A 12842-nucleotide genomic window follows, 5' to 3' on the forward strand; every position below is an offset into this window, starting at 1 on the left:
CTGTTCTCTTAAAAATGCCTGGCTCTCCCCCAACGAGCCCTCACCATTTGGACAAGTCCCTCTCGACAAGTCCTGTTCATGCGACAGGCACGGCATTGAACGCCTCTGCCGTCAGAGTTCCTTTCACATTCTCGAACGCGGCCAATGCCGTGTCGAAGTCCCATCCCGTCTGCTCAAGGCAGGTCTTCGACATTGGCAGCGTCATGTTCGTACGCTTGGTCAATTCGAAAACCATTGCCTCGGCCACCTCCAAGGTAAGGTTGGATGGGAGGATCGGTGGCTCCAGAGTCTCATTGTTCTGGGCCGCTTCGGGTTGCGCCTGAGGTGGCGATGCGGCAGGCGCTTTGAACGCTTGTGTGCCGCCGTATGCGCGGATTGTGATGTGGTGGCTGACCACGCGAACTCCAGTGGGTCCACCAGGCCCAAGGACGATGGAATGGTCGCAGCTGCGCTTCTTAGTCGGCTGGCCAGTCGTGTCGTCGAGCTCGTCGTATTCGCCCGACAAGGTAATACGGAAGCCGTCGACGCCGCCGGGTGTTAACGTGGTGGTGTCTGGGATCCCAGTCTGCGCGTGTCCCTCGATGATCCACTTGCTGGCTTCTGTGCCAAGATCTGCGTGCTTGGTCTTTGGAAGAGAGTCGAACAGATCGCCGACATCTTTGGGTCCATGAAACTCCCGGTTCACACGTGCTGGCAGCTGCGAAATCTTCTTAAGATTCCGGCTGTTCTTGATGTAGTAGTCCCATTCTTGCTTCTCCAATGAGACCGTCGCTGATGGATCTCGTGGCGCCGCTGTGTTAAGGGCGTATGAGAAGTCCGAGAGGTGGTCGTAGTACATGTTGGCAAGAGCCCGGCGGTCGGTGTCGAAGCCGAGAAACCAGTTTCGAATGAATTGCTCTCCGATGCCATCTACGTCAAAGAAGAGTGGCGACTTGATTGGGAAGGGAAGATAACTCGCTGCTGCAAGCTCTTCCTCGGTGCGGACTTGGACGTTGTTGATCATCCGAAGTTCGGGATACCACTTGAGAAATGATGTGGCATATTCCGGCTCGTTCTGTTCGAGCGGATTGTTGTTGATGACAATGTGCTGCAAATGAAGATACCGTTTGCGCCATCGGTCAAGAGAGGCGAGGTTCTCGAATTTGTTGTGCGAGAGGTCGAGGTTGTGTAGCTTCGGTAGTGTTTCCGACAAGCTGGAGATCGATTTCAGGTCGGCAAGCTCGTTATTTGCGAGAGAGACGCTCTCGATCGCGGCGTTGAGCTCGGCTTGGGTGTCGAAGACCATGCTGAGGACCTTCATCATGGCCGGGAAGAATTTGCTGGCCGTCGATTTGTTGTCGAAGATTTGCTGTGACTTCAATTCTTCGTCTTGGCCCAACGCGGAAAGATCCAGGAATTTGATATCCGGGTTGTAGCGGCGCTCGAGGACGCCTCGGAGCATCGCTTTTGTCTTTTCCGCTTGGGAGGAAACTGCGGGACCATCGTCGTTTCCTCCTGTTCGCTTGATGCTGATGGTTGCTCCTGCCCATCCATATCCGTTCATGCGCTTGAGCGCGGTAGCGTCTTGCTCGGGGACGGTGACGAACAGGTCGTCTTCCACGACACGTGACTTGTTGATGCGCACTTCTCTGCGTCCCGAGCCTAGTCTTAAACTGGCTTTCTTTTCCAGCCATTTGATCAGAGCGCTGACGCCTCTGTCATTTCCATCGGAAGCCTTGCTTTTTGTCCAGCCGGTGATCTGGAGCTCGACCGGGCCTGTGCGCAAGGTTTTGCTTCCTTCCTTCATGTTGACATCTCCGGCTGCGGCTTGGCGCAAGATGTTGCGCTGCGCATTCTTGCCGAAGACTCCGTTCTTGGGAGTGCGAGATGGTGTGTCCTTCGAGGCTTTCGCTTTTCCGATTCTACCTCGGCTTTTGGTTGCGGCGTCCATTGTGACGTCGCCGTCGCGGTCTGCGCGAGCGTGGCGCTTGGCACCACCACCGCCGCGACGGGTAGCGCCAGGCATTTTTGCGTGGGCTTGTGGGTGGTGATGTAGTGTCTTGTGGGGTGATAGTCGCAGGTGTGCTTGTTTGCAGGTGTGCGTGGTCGCAGGCTAGGTGCCGACGAAGGTGATTCTCAGGTTTTGCTGAGAGTGTCTTGAGCTTTCGTGAGCTTGATGTGTGTCGCAGGTGTGCTTTGGTGCAGGTTTGCGTAGTTGCTGCCTTTTTGGCGGCGTTGTCTTCAGGGTTTCCTGAGGGTGTGTATCTTCAGCTTTCGTGAGCTGGATCTGTGTCGCACGGCTTTGTCGCAGGTGCGCGCGGCCTTTTTGGCGGCGGAGGTTGGATGAGGCTTTCTTGAGCTTCTTGGGGTTCTCTTGAGGTTCTTGAGGTTGGTTTTGAGGATTGAGAGGTGGTTTTGTGAGGTTTGTGAGGTTTGGAGTTGACCGATCGATATCTGTGATGGATGTTCGGTGAAGGAAGAAGAAACGTTTGTCGAGGAAGAATGCGCAGGTTTTGATCCAGAGGTGGACGCGTTCCGTGGGTTCAAAAGGTGAAAGTGACGAACAATAAGAAGTCAAAAGATGTACGGGAGCAGGGCCGGTAGCGCAAACCTTAAATCCGACCTGCCTGAGGGCTGCCTGAAGGCGTTCTCTATCATTGCGAATAATTCTCTTTCACGTGGAGTGATTCTTGGATGCTGTGCTGGTTATACAATCATATTGCTGATTATACAAAGAAAGAGGCATGTGCTTCTGAGGTGGGAAGGAGCGACCTTGACTGGAAAGTGTCAATGGTTCTAGAACGAGCAACGAGGTAAGGCAAGCTCAACCCCCCTCGCCCCCACTGCTGAGACCAGGGGACATGTTTGTACAGCGCAATCATTAATTCAAGCATAGACATCGCGTCTCTTCTTCTATGATACATGAAGGTCGCTCAAGACACGCATAGCAAACTCAAGACTCATCCCATCCACGCCCAGAACTTTTGCCATGGACCCTTTGGCTCCACGTAGTCGAAATGCATTTCGTCAATCTCCTTGCGGCCACTGTCCAGGTCCGCCTCGATTGGCTTGATGAACTTCGACCGAGTCACAAGTTTGTGCCCGGTATAGAGCACGATAAATAACAACACGCTGATGTACGCCACGAAGAAGTCCGATGTGTTCCATGGGATAAAGGCCGTGAAACCATTGGTGAGGATGATCAGCACATTGAAAAACACCCCATACCAGCTGAACCATGGCTGCCAGAAGGCCTTGTATGGGAGAGTGTCGCGAGACTGGCCACGGGCGGCCAATGCTTTCATGAATGCGATGTGTGCCTAGGGTGGAAGGGTTAGCGATTACTCGGGTGCAAAGATATGGGGCAGTGTAAGACCCGCAGGCATCGTCCGAGAGACGTTCTCGGACTGCTGCAGGCCGTCTACCCTTTCGATTGCTTACGATGTTGATGCAAGTCCAGCTGATGAAACCCGCGATTGCGGTGATGTTGAGCAACCAGCCGAAGACTGTTGCGGCATTGTTGCTCTCGTTCAAGAAGCCGAGAAGGCCGAAGGCGGCCGTGAAGGTCACGCCGATCCATGGTACTCCACTCTTAGTCGTGCGAAGGAACCACTTTGGCGCAGAGCCTGACTCCGCGAGACCCACGAGGATACGAGATCCGCAATAGACGTTCGAGTTGGCGGCGGAGAGTACAACGCAAAGCAGAACGGCGTTGATGATCCCAGGCAAGACCTTGACACCCGCCAGCTTGGCAGCGATGACCAATGGTGACGCGGATGCATCAGTGCTGTCGTTCAGAAGTTGTTCGTTGTCGTATGGAATGAGCAGTCCGAGGAAGAAGACCGTGAACACGAAGAAGAATAAGATCCTGTAGAACGTCTTCTTGATAGCAGCCGGGACTGTTTTGCGAGGGTTCTCGGTTTCACCAGCGGCGATGGCGACAAGCTCAGTTCCCTGGTAGGAGAACCCTGCCTGAATAAGGACTGCCCAGAATCCGACGAATTTGGCGAGGGCCGCGTTGTCTTCAACCAAGTATGGAGCGAAAGCACCAGGGTTGCGCCATGTCTCAAAACCAAGGTATCCGTTCTGTCCTGCTCCAGCGTCGATGCAGATGGCGAAGATCAAGAAGCCCAGCACTGTGACGACCTTGATGAGTGCGAACCAGAACTCGACTTCCCCGTAAAAGGAGACCGGGAGATAGTTCAGAGCGGTGATGACCACGAAGAAGACGCCGATGAAGATGCCGATGTTGAGATCCGGAGCCCAGTACTGGATGATCAGACCACTGGCAGTGAGTTCGAGGGCAAAGGTGATGGCCCAGGAGAACCAGTACATCCAACCCATAGCGAAGCCCAAGCTAGGGTCGACAAAGCGTGCGGCATAGACAGTGAAGGCGCCCGAGATTGGAATGTATGTAGCCATCTCACCGAGAGCAACCATGACGGAGTAGACCAGAGTGCCGACGAATATGTAGGCGATGAGGGCACCCGCAGGGCCTGCTTTCGCCAGAGCGCCGCCAGATCCGATGAAGAGACCTGAAGCAATGAAGTCAGAGATTGAGATCGAAACGACGACGATCGATGAATCGCATACCAGTTCCGATCGTTCCTCCAATGGCAATCATCTGCAAGTGACGAGATTGCAGTCGTCGCTGCAGCTGCACCGTCTGTCCGACCTTGACATCTTGCTTCTCGGTATCACTGTCGTGGATCGATGAGTCTGCTTCGCCAACCTTGAATGGCTTCTCCGTCTGTGGTGCGGATTTGATAGAGTCGTCCATGTTGTTGTTTTGAGACGACCGACAAACGCTGCAAGACTTTCCGGCGATGTTTGTTGTGACGAGGGAAACACTTTCGGATCCCAAGTCGTTTGTTGTGACTAAACAATCACTTCCGGATCCCAAGTCGTTCGTGGCTGATGGACCAGGGTCTTCGTATGAGTCAAAGTCACCTATCCTCACTACTATAGGGACGCGGGCCAGGTGGAATACGGGGTAGTCAGGAAGTCAAGAGAGAAAGAAGGAAGAGGTCGTGAAAAACTGCACTTAGAGGAAAGAGCACGCTGCCTACCTGCCGTTAACGGATATTTGTACGTAACCCAGCGATCGCCGGGACTGTAGTGCGGACGTCGGGTCTGGAGTACGGGCGAAAAGAAGAAATTTCAGTGGAGGACGAGGTGAAGGATGGGTGGGACCACTCTCGTGCACTTTTCCGTGACGATGAGGTCGCAACAGGCGGAAAGGAGCGCCACTGCCGGCGAAGAAAGGACCGGGTTGGTCGGCGACGAGGAACACCTGTACGTGGTGCCGGCTACGAACCTGCGACGACACCGTCGTTGCAGAGCCAAGTTTCCTCCGGAGGATTGGAGAGGCCGTTGATCCCTCTTCCCTTACAACAACAACAACAACACGACCTGGAGGTACGCCTCCCATCGAAATACAAGCTACAACAGAACAACGGCACGATTCGAACGAACAGCCCTCTACGTTACGAACAAGAAGAAGCAGTCCACTCTGCCCTATACGCGCACCTCCTCGAAATCCGAATCGAAATCGCATGTCCCTTCTCTAGAGACTTCGTCACCCTCAAAGGAAGCATACATGCACTTCAAAGAGCTGGAACTCGGTGGAATCCACAACTCTGCGATTAACCTGCGTAGCTGTATGCGTTTGGAAGCGGCATACAGTTCCACAAAGGCATATTGAGGACAAGAGAAGACAGCGAGTTAGACAGCTGCTTGCACTGCTTTTGCACTGCATTTCGAATTTGCAGCGTGCGTGCGAAGCGGAAGGATCCGCTAAAAATTCTGCAAAAAGCTTGGCGCGAAAATTCTGCAGCCCCGGCTGCAGACTTCTGCAGCGCCGGCTGCAGACTTCTGCAGCCCCGGCTGCAGACAACGACACTCGTTTGATTTCCTTTGTCTTGCGCTGTTTTGAAGTCCTTCGGCAGATTCTGCTTGCAGGTCCTGCCTTAGGCACGGGGTTTCCCCTAAGGTCAAAGAATACTAAAAGAATTTGATTGTAAATAGATCTACTGCCTTGCTTGCAAGGCCGTCCTACATAGTCTTGGACTCCGAAAGGACGTAAATGGAACAAACAAACAAACAAACAAACAAAGGACCGGGTTGCTCGACTAGGGCTGTCCTGCCGAAAAACTCGGTGCTCAAGCTCATTAGCCGCGCCCTTGGACGCTTAGATTCGCCGTCTACAACCGCAGTGTCGTCTTATAATGTTCAATCCGTTGCCATCGGCCTTATCATTCGAGATAAGCAACGTCGGGCCAAGCGTGGGAATTCAGGGCCTGCGTGCCGTATCCGATGGTCCACCGAGATCGCACGCGCTGGTGCATCCCCACGCAGCGCGCGCGCAGCACTGAACCAGTGGAGTCTCCGATGGATGGTAGCACAGCAGAAAGACCATGCGGCAGTGATCAAGGATACCCACATATCCAACAGCGATTGTCTTTGTCCGGCTCCGCATGGTGGAGAGTGCTGCGGTTTGATGCATGCGTGTTTGCGAGCAGTGTCTCACTATATCACACCGCCCTCGATGGAGTCTGAGCCCGCGGGTGTGTCTATCGCGACCCTGAGTTGATCACAATATGGACAAACCGTGGGAGATGCGCGTTGATGTGAGACTTGGCGGTAGGTGAGGTGGATTGGTGAGGGGAGGGGGATTGCTGACGGAGAATCCTGAGATGACATCGTGTTGTCACACGTGTTGCCGATCTCATCGCGTGCCTTGCTGCCTTTCGTGCACAAACAAATGTGGTGATCAAGGCACCCGCTTGGTGGCTCTCTAATGACATGGACCAGAAAGCTCACGACGGGAGAAATACGACGGCCACGATCACTCAGAGGACGCCCAGGGTACCCTTGTCCTTGCAAACATTGATGAATATTTACGCCCGTACCTCGACTTCCCGACAATATACTACACCGACGGCAGGCCAAGCATCGGCATCGAATCCAATGGCTATCCGATCGCGTTCGTGTGACTGGCCTGTTTCAGCATCTGCTGTCCGACAGCGTGAGCATTGTGGGTGAGGAATGATGGTGACCCTCAAGCAGCACATGCGCCGTAACCACCTGCGCTGTGATATGCATCCGTGTGAGAGTGGAAAGTCAGTGTCCGATGTTGGTGAAGATCGAGTAAAGATGTCATGGCTGCTCGAAAGCAATCTCGACCGCGTGGTACTCTGGTGGTGACACTGCTTATAGGAAGTAGTAGATGCAGATCCACATGAATAAGGTAGATCTAATGTGCTTCTATAAGTTCTGCAATCAAAGCTTCTCCGCAGAGCTGCCTTCGATGGAGGGACACTCTCACTGTCTCACAGCGAACAGCGATTGAGAATGTCTTCAAGACTGGAAATCCAACACAGTCAACACAGTCAGGATGTTTCCAGTCATCGAGGTCAAGATTGTGGCGTCCTCTGCACGGCATTGCTACACTTTAGTGTTCCCGGCGCCCCACCCAAGTGAACGTGGCGGAACAAAGAAGGGTCCAGCTCGGTCTAGCCGGTAGATTTCCAATCTTCAAGATTAAAAATCAGCCGTCTGTAGAAACCTGCTAGCATTCGCTTGTCACGATCAAACAACTGAAGAACCAGACATTGAGCTGAGTCTTCATCACGAACATATCCGCAAGAAAAGCCTTCGAAACCACACGATAAATCACGGAAACTCGCACCTCGAGATCGCTCGACTCGAACATCCAAGGCAACATTACACTACTCTCCCCGGCCAACAGACAAAGTGTTCTCCAACGCCTTTCGCCGTGCCGGCACTCGCCCTCTCCGTTCGAGTATCTCTATCCCTCTCGCCGCCGCCGGAGCCTTCTATCACCCTACGAAACCCGCTCCATCGACCCTCTCAGCCCGCAAGATGCACTCCAAAGTCGTGATCATCGGCTCTGGCCCAGCCGGCCACACCGCCGCCATCTACGCCGCACGCGCCGACCTCAAGCCTGTCCTCTATGAGGGCTTCATGGCGCTCGGAATCGCTGCCGGAGGTCAGCTCACAACCACGGACGAGGTGGAGAACTTTCCCGGTTTCAAAATGATCAAGGGAACGACATTGATGGACAACATGCGAGCACAGAGTGAAGAGTGCGGGACGGAGATTGTCAGCCAGACTGTGGGCAAGGTGGATCTCTCATCCAGGCCATTCAAGTTCTGGTTGAACCCCATGGGAGATGATGACACTTTGAAAGAGGAGACACACACCGCAGACAGCATAATCATCGCAACCGGCGCAAAGGCAAGGCGATTGGATCTGCCTGGCGAGGAGAAGTTCTGGGGTAACGGTGTGAGCGCATGCGCTGTGTGCGATGGCTCGCTTCCGATTTTCCGCGAGAAGCCTCTGGTGGTTATTGGAGGTGGAGACAGCGCTGTCGAGGAGTCGCTGTACCTGACCAAGAAAGCGAGCAAAGTCACCGTGCTCGTCCGAAAAGACTTCCTCCGCGCCAGCAAGACCAACGCGAGGAGACTGGCAAACCACGAGAAGGTGGAGATCAGGTACAACACGCAGGGTGTGGAGATCAAGGGCGAGGCGGGCGATCGCGGTTTGATGCAGAGCATGGTCATCAAGAACAACAAGACTGGCGAGACGGAGGAGATCCCCGCAAACGGACTGTTCTACGCTGTTGGTCATGACCCTGCGACACATCTGTTCAACGGCCAGGTGAAGATGGATGAGGATGGTTACATCATCACAACTCCAGGAACGACCGAGACGAACATCCCGGGTGTATTTGCTGCGGGTGATGTTCAGGATAAGAAGTACAGGCAGGCTGTGACTTCAGCAGGTATGAGCTCTCTACAGCACGACTCTCGTCGGACCAATGCTAACATACTTGACAGGATCTGGCTGCATGGCTGCCCTTGAGGCCGAGAAGTTCCTCGCCGAGAACGAAGACGTTCCGGTCGAGAATGGCGTCGAGGCAGATAAGGGAGCGAAGAAGGGTGATAGCAGCGAGGCGCCTGAGTACAGGTCAAACCCATTGTTGTAGATTCGCAGGCATGGCAGGGTGAAGGGCATACATAGCTCTGAGTGAATATATCTAGATCTTCAATTGGATACCCCCTTGGCCAGTTTAACGTGGGCATGAAATTCTCTCAACGACTAAGACCTTTATCCATAGTCTTGACGATGCCAGCTGCAATGTGTAAATTTTCTGTACCTGAGAGTCGCACATTCACTTCGAGAGCCCCACTTCGTCGGTCCGGCATCGCAACACAGAGCCGAACGTCAGCTTCCAGACAGTATGGACCATCTTCCATGTACTGAACGACATCGACCCCACAACTCGAAGCTGTAACAACCCTACCACTGGATTCATGGCCTCCTTTGCCGTTAAATCAATTGACCATGTCGTCCTGACCTGCCGCAACATTCCCGCGACCATCAACTTCTACACCCAACGACTCGGCATGCGGCATGAAGTCTTCACCTCGAAAGGCGTGGAGCGGTAAGCTTTGCGATCAATATTGACCAATGAGCAGTCTTTGCTGACTCCACGAAGTCATGCCCTCCTCTTCGGCAACCAAAAGCTCAACCTCCATCAATCTGGCAAGGAATTCGAGCCCAAAGCGGGCACTGTACAGCCTGGTAGTGAGGATCTATGTTTCGTGACCGAGCATCCGATTGAAGAAGTGCAAAAGTCGTGGAAGGACAATGGCCTTGAGGTGCGTTGCAGGTTCCTTGATCCGGAAGACTGTAGGCTGACAAGGAACGATTGCAGATCCTCGAGGGTGGAGAGATTGTAGACCGGACCGGTGCTGTCGGCAAGCTCAAGAGCGTGTACTGTCGGGATCCGGACGGCAATCTGATTGAGTATGTCTCCTTATGCTGCAGCCACGTTAGTCTTGGAGTCCTCGAAACTGACATTGTCGATTCAGGGTGTCGAACTATGTATCGTGAGCTATCCGCTAGGGCGGGGCTTCTCGCTTCAGAATATGTATTCGCGGAGCCATACGTATGGCCGGCCAGTATCCCTTCGTGAACTTCTGCCGAGCTACAAGAGCCATTCGCTGGTACGCATCGTGTACGATGCGGCCCGGACGTCCGAGCACGGCCGGCATTGGAAGAATGTCATCTTCGTCTCCCGGCCTCATCGACACACCAGCGAAGCCATTGATCGTGTCGATCTCCTTCCAATTCCCAATGACTTTCTCCGGCTTCTCGGCCAGCACGTAGTCGAACTGCTTCCAGAAGGTCGACTTGACAAGCTTTGCTTCGTCTTCTGTCTTGTCGTACCACCAGCCGGGATGTGTCTGCTGCAAGCGCGAAACTCCCGTTTGGCACGCTAAATTGTCCAGGTAGACATGTATAGGCAGCCTCGGTTCCTGTGGCGCGAGTTTGTGCAGTCTCGACAGAGCTTCACCGCCGGGATAGTTGAGACTTGAGATGTATAGCGAAGCGAGGCTGATGCCGAAAGAAGCAATCGTCGAAATAATAAGAGCGATGCTCAACAGTCGATACATCGCAGTCTTCGCTCGTCGAGTCCAAATCCAGTTTGCGCCGCCAGCAGCGACAGCTGTCAATGCCGGGATAGTGTAGACAATGAACCGCCATTCTTTGTGTGGCAGTAAGCTGTATACTGCAATGAATGCCAGCTGTGGTATGAGAACGTCCTGACTCATTTTGATCTTCAACGCCGTTGGTATGCATATGAGATAAGTCATCGGATTCAGGAGCAGTCGAGGCAGCGCGTTGAGGAAGTAGAAGTAGAACGGACTGGTTCCCCAGTCGGACGACTTTCCTAGGACTGTGTTGTAGTAGAAGCCAACCCACTCTGGCCAGAGTGGAACTTGTTGCCAGAAGAACGAGTCTACAGCGACGGTCGCCAGAAGAGCAATCACTGCGCCAGCCAGGCCAGCTGGGATGACTTCTTTAACCAGAGAAATTCGTTGTTGGAACAGAAGGTACGCAGTCTCCGCTGCAAGTAAGATCGCGATCTCCGACCGGAAGATGACACCAGCAACGGTGAGCAAGTATAGCGCAAGCCTCCTCCGCCTGGAGCTGCGCTGTGTCTTCCACGCCATGGACTTGACCATGATCAAGTTCCGCAATGCGACCGTCGTCAGGACGAACGCAAACATGTTGGGCAGTGTCCGGGAGGCATAGTACATGACGTGGAACTGGCTAGCCTGGAACAAAACGTACCATCTGCCGGCACTGCGTCCGTAGGCCGTCTCGACTGCTCCTTTCAGGTGCCAGAGAGCAGCTGCATTGGCAAGACCTAGGATCGCTCGGATGAGAAGTTGGACCTGGTCTGGGGAGGAACAGAAGGTCGTCAATGGTCTTGAGACTCCGGCTAAGAGCAGGGCTCCGACAAAAGTGCGAGGAACGGAACCAGGAAAGGCCACATGATCGTATGAGCTCGCGAGGACTGCTGATGTGTTGGAGAATGGGATGCCAGTGTTTAAAATGTCATGCGTTGCTTGAATGTTGAAAGATTCTTCGACTTTTGTATATGGTGCGCAGAAGAGATGGACCAGAACGAGAGTTGGCAATAGCAAGTCTATCGCAGTGTCGACTGACAGTATAAGATCAGCATGTGTATCGATCAGTTCAAAGATAGGAGAGATGATAGTACCCAATGTTCTGCTGCTCATCTTCCGTGGCTCTCGAGCAAACGAGCTTCGAAACGCACTGATTTGCAATGCCCGCCAGGTGTAGTTTGGGGCAATTGACATGTGAAGTCGGAGTTCATTTGTTGTTCATCTGGTGGTTGTTGACGATTGTTGTATATAGAACTAGGGAACTCCGCCAAGCTTGATCTGAAGTGAAGACCAGGTTGCCTTGAACGAAGCCACCTCAGCTCTTGCACCGCGACTTCATCTTGATTCTTTCCATACCGCATCCACTTCCAACGAAAGACCACTCTCGTCAATTCTTCCGCAATACGATCCTCGACTGTGAACAAACTACGAATCACACACAATGGCAACGCTTTTCTTCTCCTTCGGTGGCCTCTTCCAAGGTATATTCCTACAACCGCGCTCATGTCCTCCCACTCCCAAGCTCTAACCCGCCTTCCTCTCCACAGTCTCCGTCCTCCTCGTCAATTCAATCGCCATCCTCAGCGAAGACCGCTTCCTCGCACGCATCGGCTGGGGATCCTCCGCGGCCGCAGAGCCCTCATTCGGCGGAGGAAATGGAATGCAAGGCGACGCGAGCGTCAAGGCGAAGATGATCAATCTGATCAACTCAGTGAGGACACTGATGAGAAGTCCGTCTCTGTTATACAGCACGGTTGAGAGTTTTGGCTAACACATGCCGGCAGTACCGCTCATCTTCCTCAACATCTTGATTATTGTGTGGGCGATCGCTTTTGGTTGAAGAGTTGGAGGGAAGCGGATATGAACAGACTCAGGGCTGGCAGAAAGCATGTCAAGAGATGAGATGTCATGCGGCGCCGAGGGCCACAGGTATACGTGGATGCTGATGAAGGCCGAGTAACGAACGCGATGCGCGATGCTGGACACCGCAGCATTGCGGAGGCGGCATGCATGGGCAGGCATTGGCAGAACAATCCCCCGGTCTTCGATTGCGGATGTGGACCTACATCGCTGGATGCCGCGTGATGTGCATGCATCGACAAAGGGCAAGCAGCATACTGCCTGGACAAGCTCTTGCTAGGAAAGTGCTCGCGGTCGTGAGCCACCTCAGGCAAAGCCAGGCATCACAGACAAGAGGACACATGGAACAGGACAAGTGAGAGTCCGAAAGAAGAGGCTCAACCAGAATGCCGGCGTCAACAATAGCGTACAGTCCACACTACTATACATCTATATCGGTTGACCATCATCGGCACGACGACCACAACATCCCATCTCTTCAGCTGTGTGAGCCAAATC

The 12842-nt window shown here is 53.5% G+C and overlaps 7 protein-coding genes across 7 annotated transcripts; 3 read left to right on the forward strand and 4 right to left on the reverse strand.

Annotated features, from left to right (window-relative positions):
* Positions 1-76: 76 nt before the first annotated feature.
* MYCGRDRAFT_42271 (uncharacterized protein) lies at positions 77-2005 on the reverse strand (the record flags this gene model as incomplete). Its single annotated transcript, XM_003852598.1, has 1 exon — positions 77-2005. The coding sequence occupies one exon, from the start codon at positions 2003-2005 to the stop codon at positions 77-79; it is 1929 nt and encodes a 642-aa protein (XP_003852646.1).
* On the reverse strand, positions 1999-2494 carry MYCGRDRAFT_104489 (uncharacterized protein; the record flags this gene model as incomplete). Its single annotated transcript, XM_003852597.1, has 1 exon — positions 1999-2494. A coding segment is annotated over one exon (402 nt), but the record flags the coding sequence as incomplete, so codon positions are not given.
* Positions 2495-2939: 445 nt separating this feature from the next.
* MYCGRDRAFT_100203 (uncharacterized protein) lies at positions 2940-4835 on the reverse strand (the record flags this gene model as incomplete). Its single annotated transcript, XM_003852596.1, has 3 exons — positions 2940-3299; positions 3421-4514; positions 4573-4835. The coding sequence occupies 3 exons, from the start codon at positions 4757-4759 to the stop codon at positions 2940-2942; spliced, it is 1641 nt and encodes a 546-aa protein (XP_003852644.1).
* A 2730-nt stretch (positions 4836-7565) lies between these two features.
* MYCGRDRAFT_104491 (uncharacterized protein) lies at positions 7566-9072 on the forward strand (the record flags this gene model as incomplete). Its single annotated transcript, XM_003852132.1, has 2 exons — positions 7566-8785; positions 8841-9072. The coding sequence occupies 2 exons, from the start codon at positions 7864-7866 to the stop codon at positions 8987-8989; spliced, it is 1071 nt and encodes a 356-aa protein (XP_003852180.1).
* Positions 9073-9317: 245 nt separating this feature from the next.
* MYCGRDRAFT_86077 (uncharacterized protein) lies at positions 9318-9900 on the forward strand (the record flags this gene model as incomplete). Its single annotated transcript, XM_003852133.1, has 4 exons — positions 9318-9448; positions 9503-9665; positions 9722-9813; positions 9879-9900. The coding sequence occupies 4 exons, from the start codon at positions 9318-9320 to the stop codon at positions 9898-9900; spliced, it is 408 nt and encodes a 135-aa protein (XP_003852181.1).
* An 8-nt stretch (positions 9901-9908) lies between these two features.
* Positions 9909-11678, reverse strand: MYCGRDRAFT_109480 (uncharacterized protein; the record flags this gene model as incomplete). Its single annotated transcript, XM_003852595.1, has 2 exons — positions 9909-11518; positions 11636-11678. The coding sequence occupies 2 exons, from the start codon at positions 11676-11678 to the stop codon at positions 9909-9911; spliced, it is 1653 nt and encodes a 550-aa protein (XP_003852643.1).
* A 352-nt stretch (positions 11679-12030) lies between these two features.
* On the forward strand, positions 12031-12324 carry MYCGRDRAFT_42726 (uncharacterized protein; the record flags this gene model as incomplete). Its single annotated transcript, XM_003852134.1, has 2 exons — positions 12031-12214; positions 12269-12324. Coding segments are annotated over 2 exons (240 nt in total), but the record flags the coding sequence as incomplete, so codon positions are not given.
* Between the last annotated feature and the right edge of the window lie 518 nt (positions 12325-12842).

The sequence above is a fragment of the Zymoseptoria tritici genome, chromosome 5 (assembly GCF_000219625.1).
Source record: "Zymoseptoria tritici IPO323 chromosome 5, whole genome shotgun sequence".
NCBI classification, from domain to species: Eukaryota; Fungi; Ascomycota; class Dothideomycetes; order Mycosphaerellales; family Mycosphaerellaceae; genus Zymoseptoria; species Zymoseptoria tritici.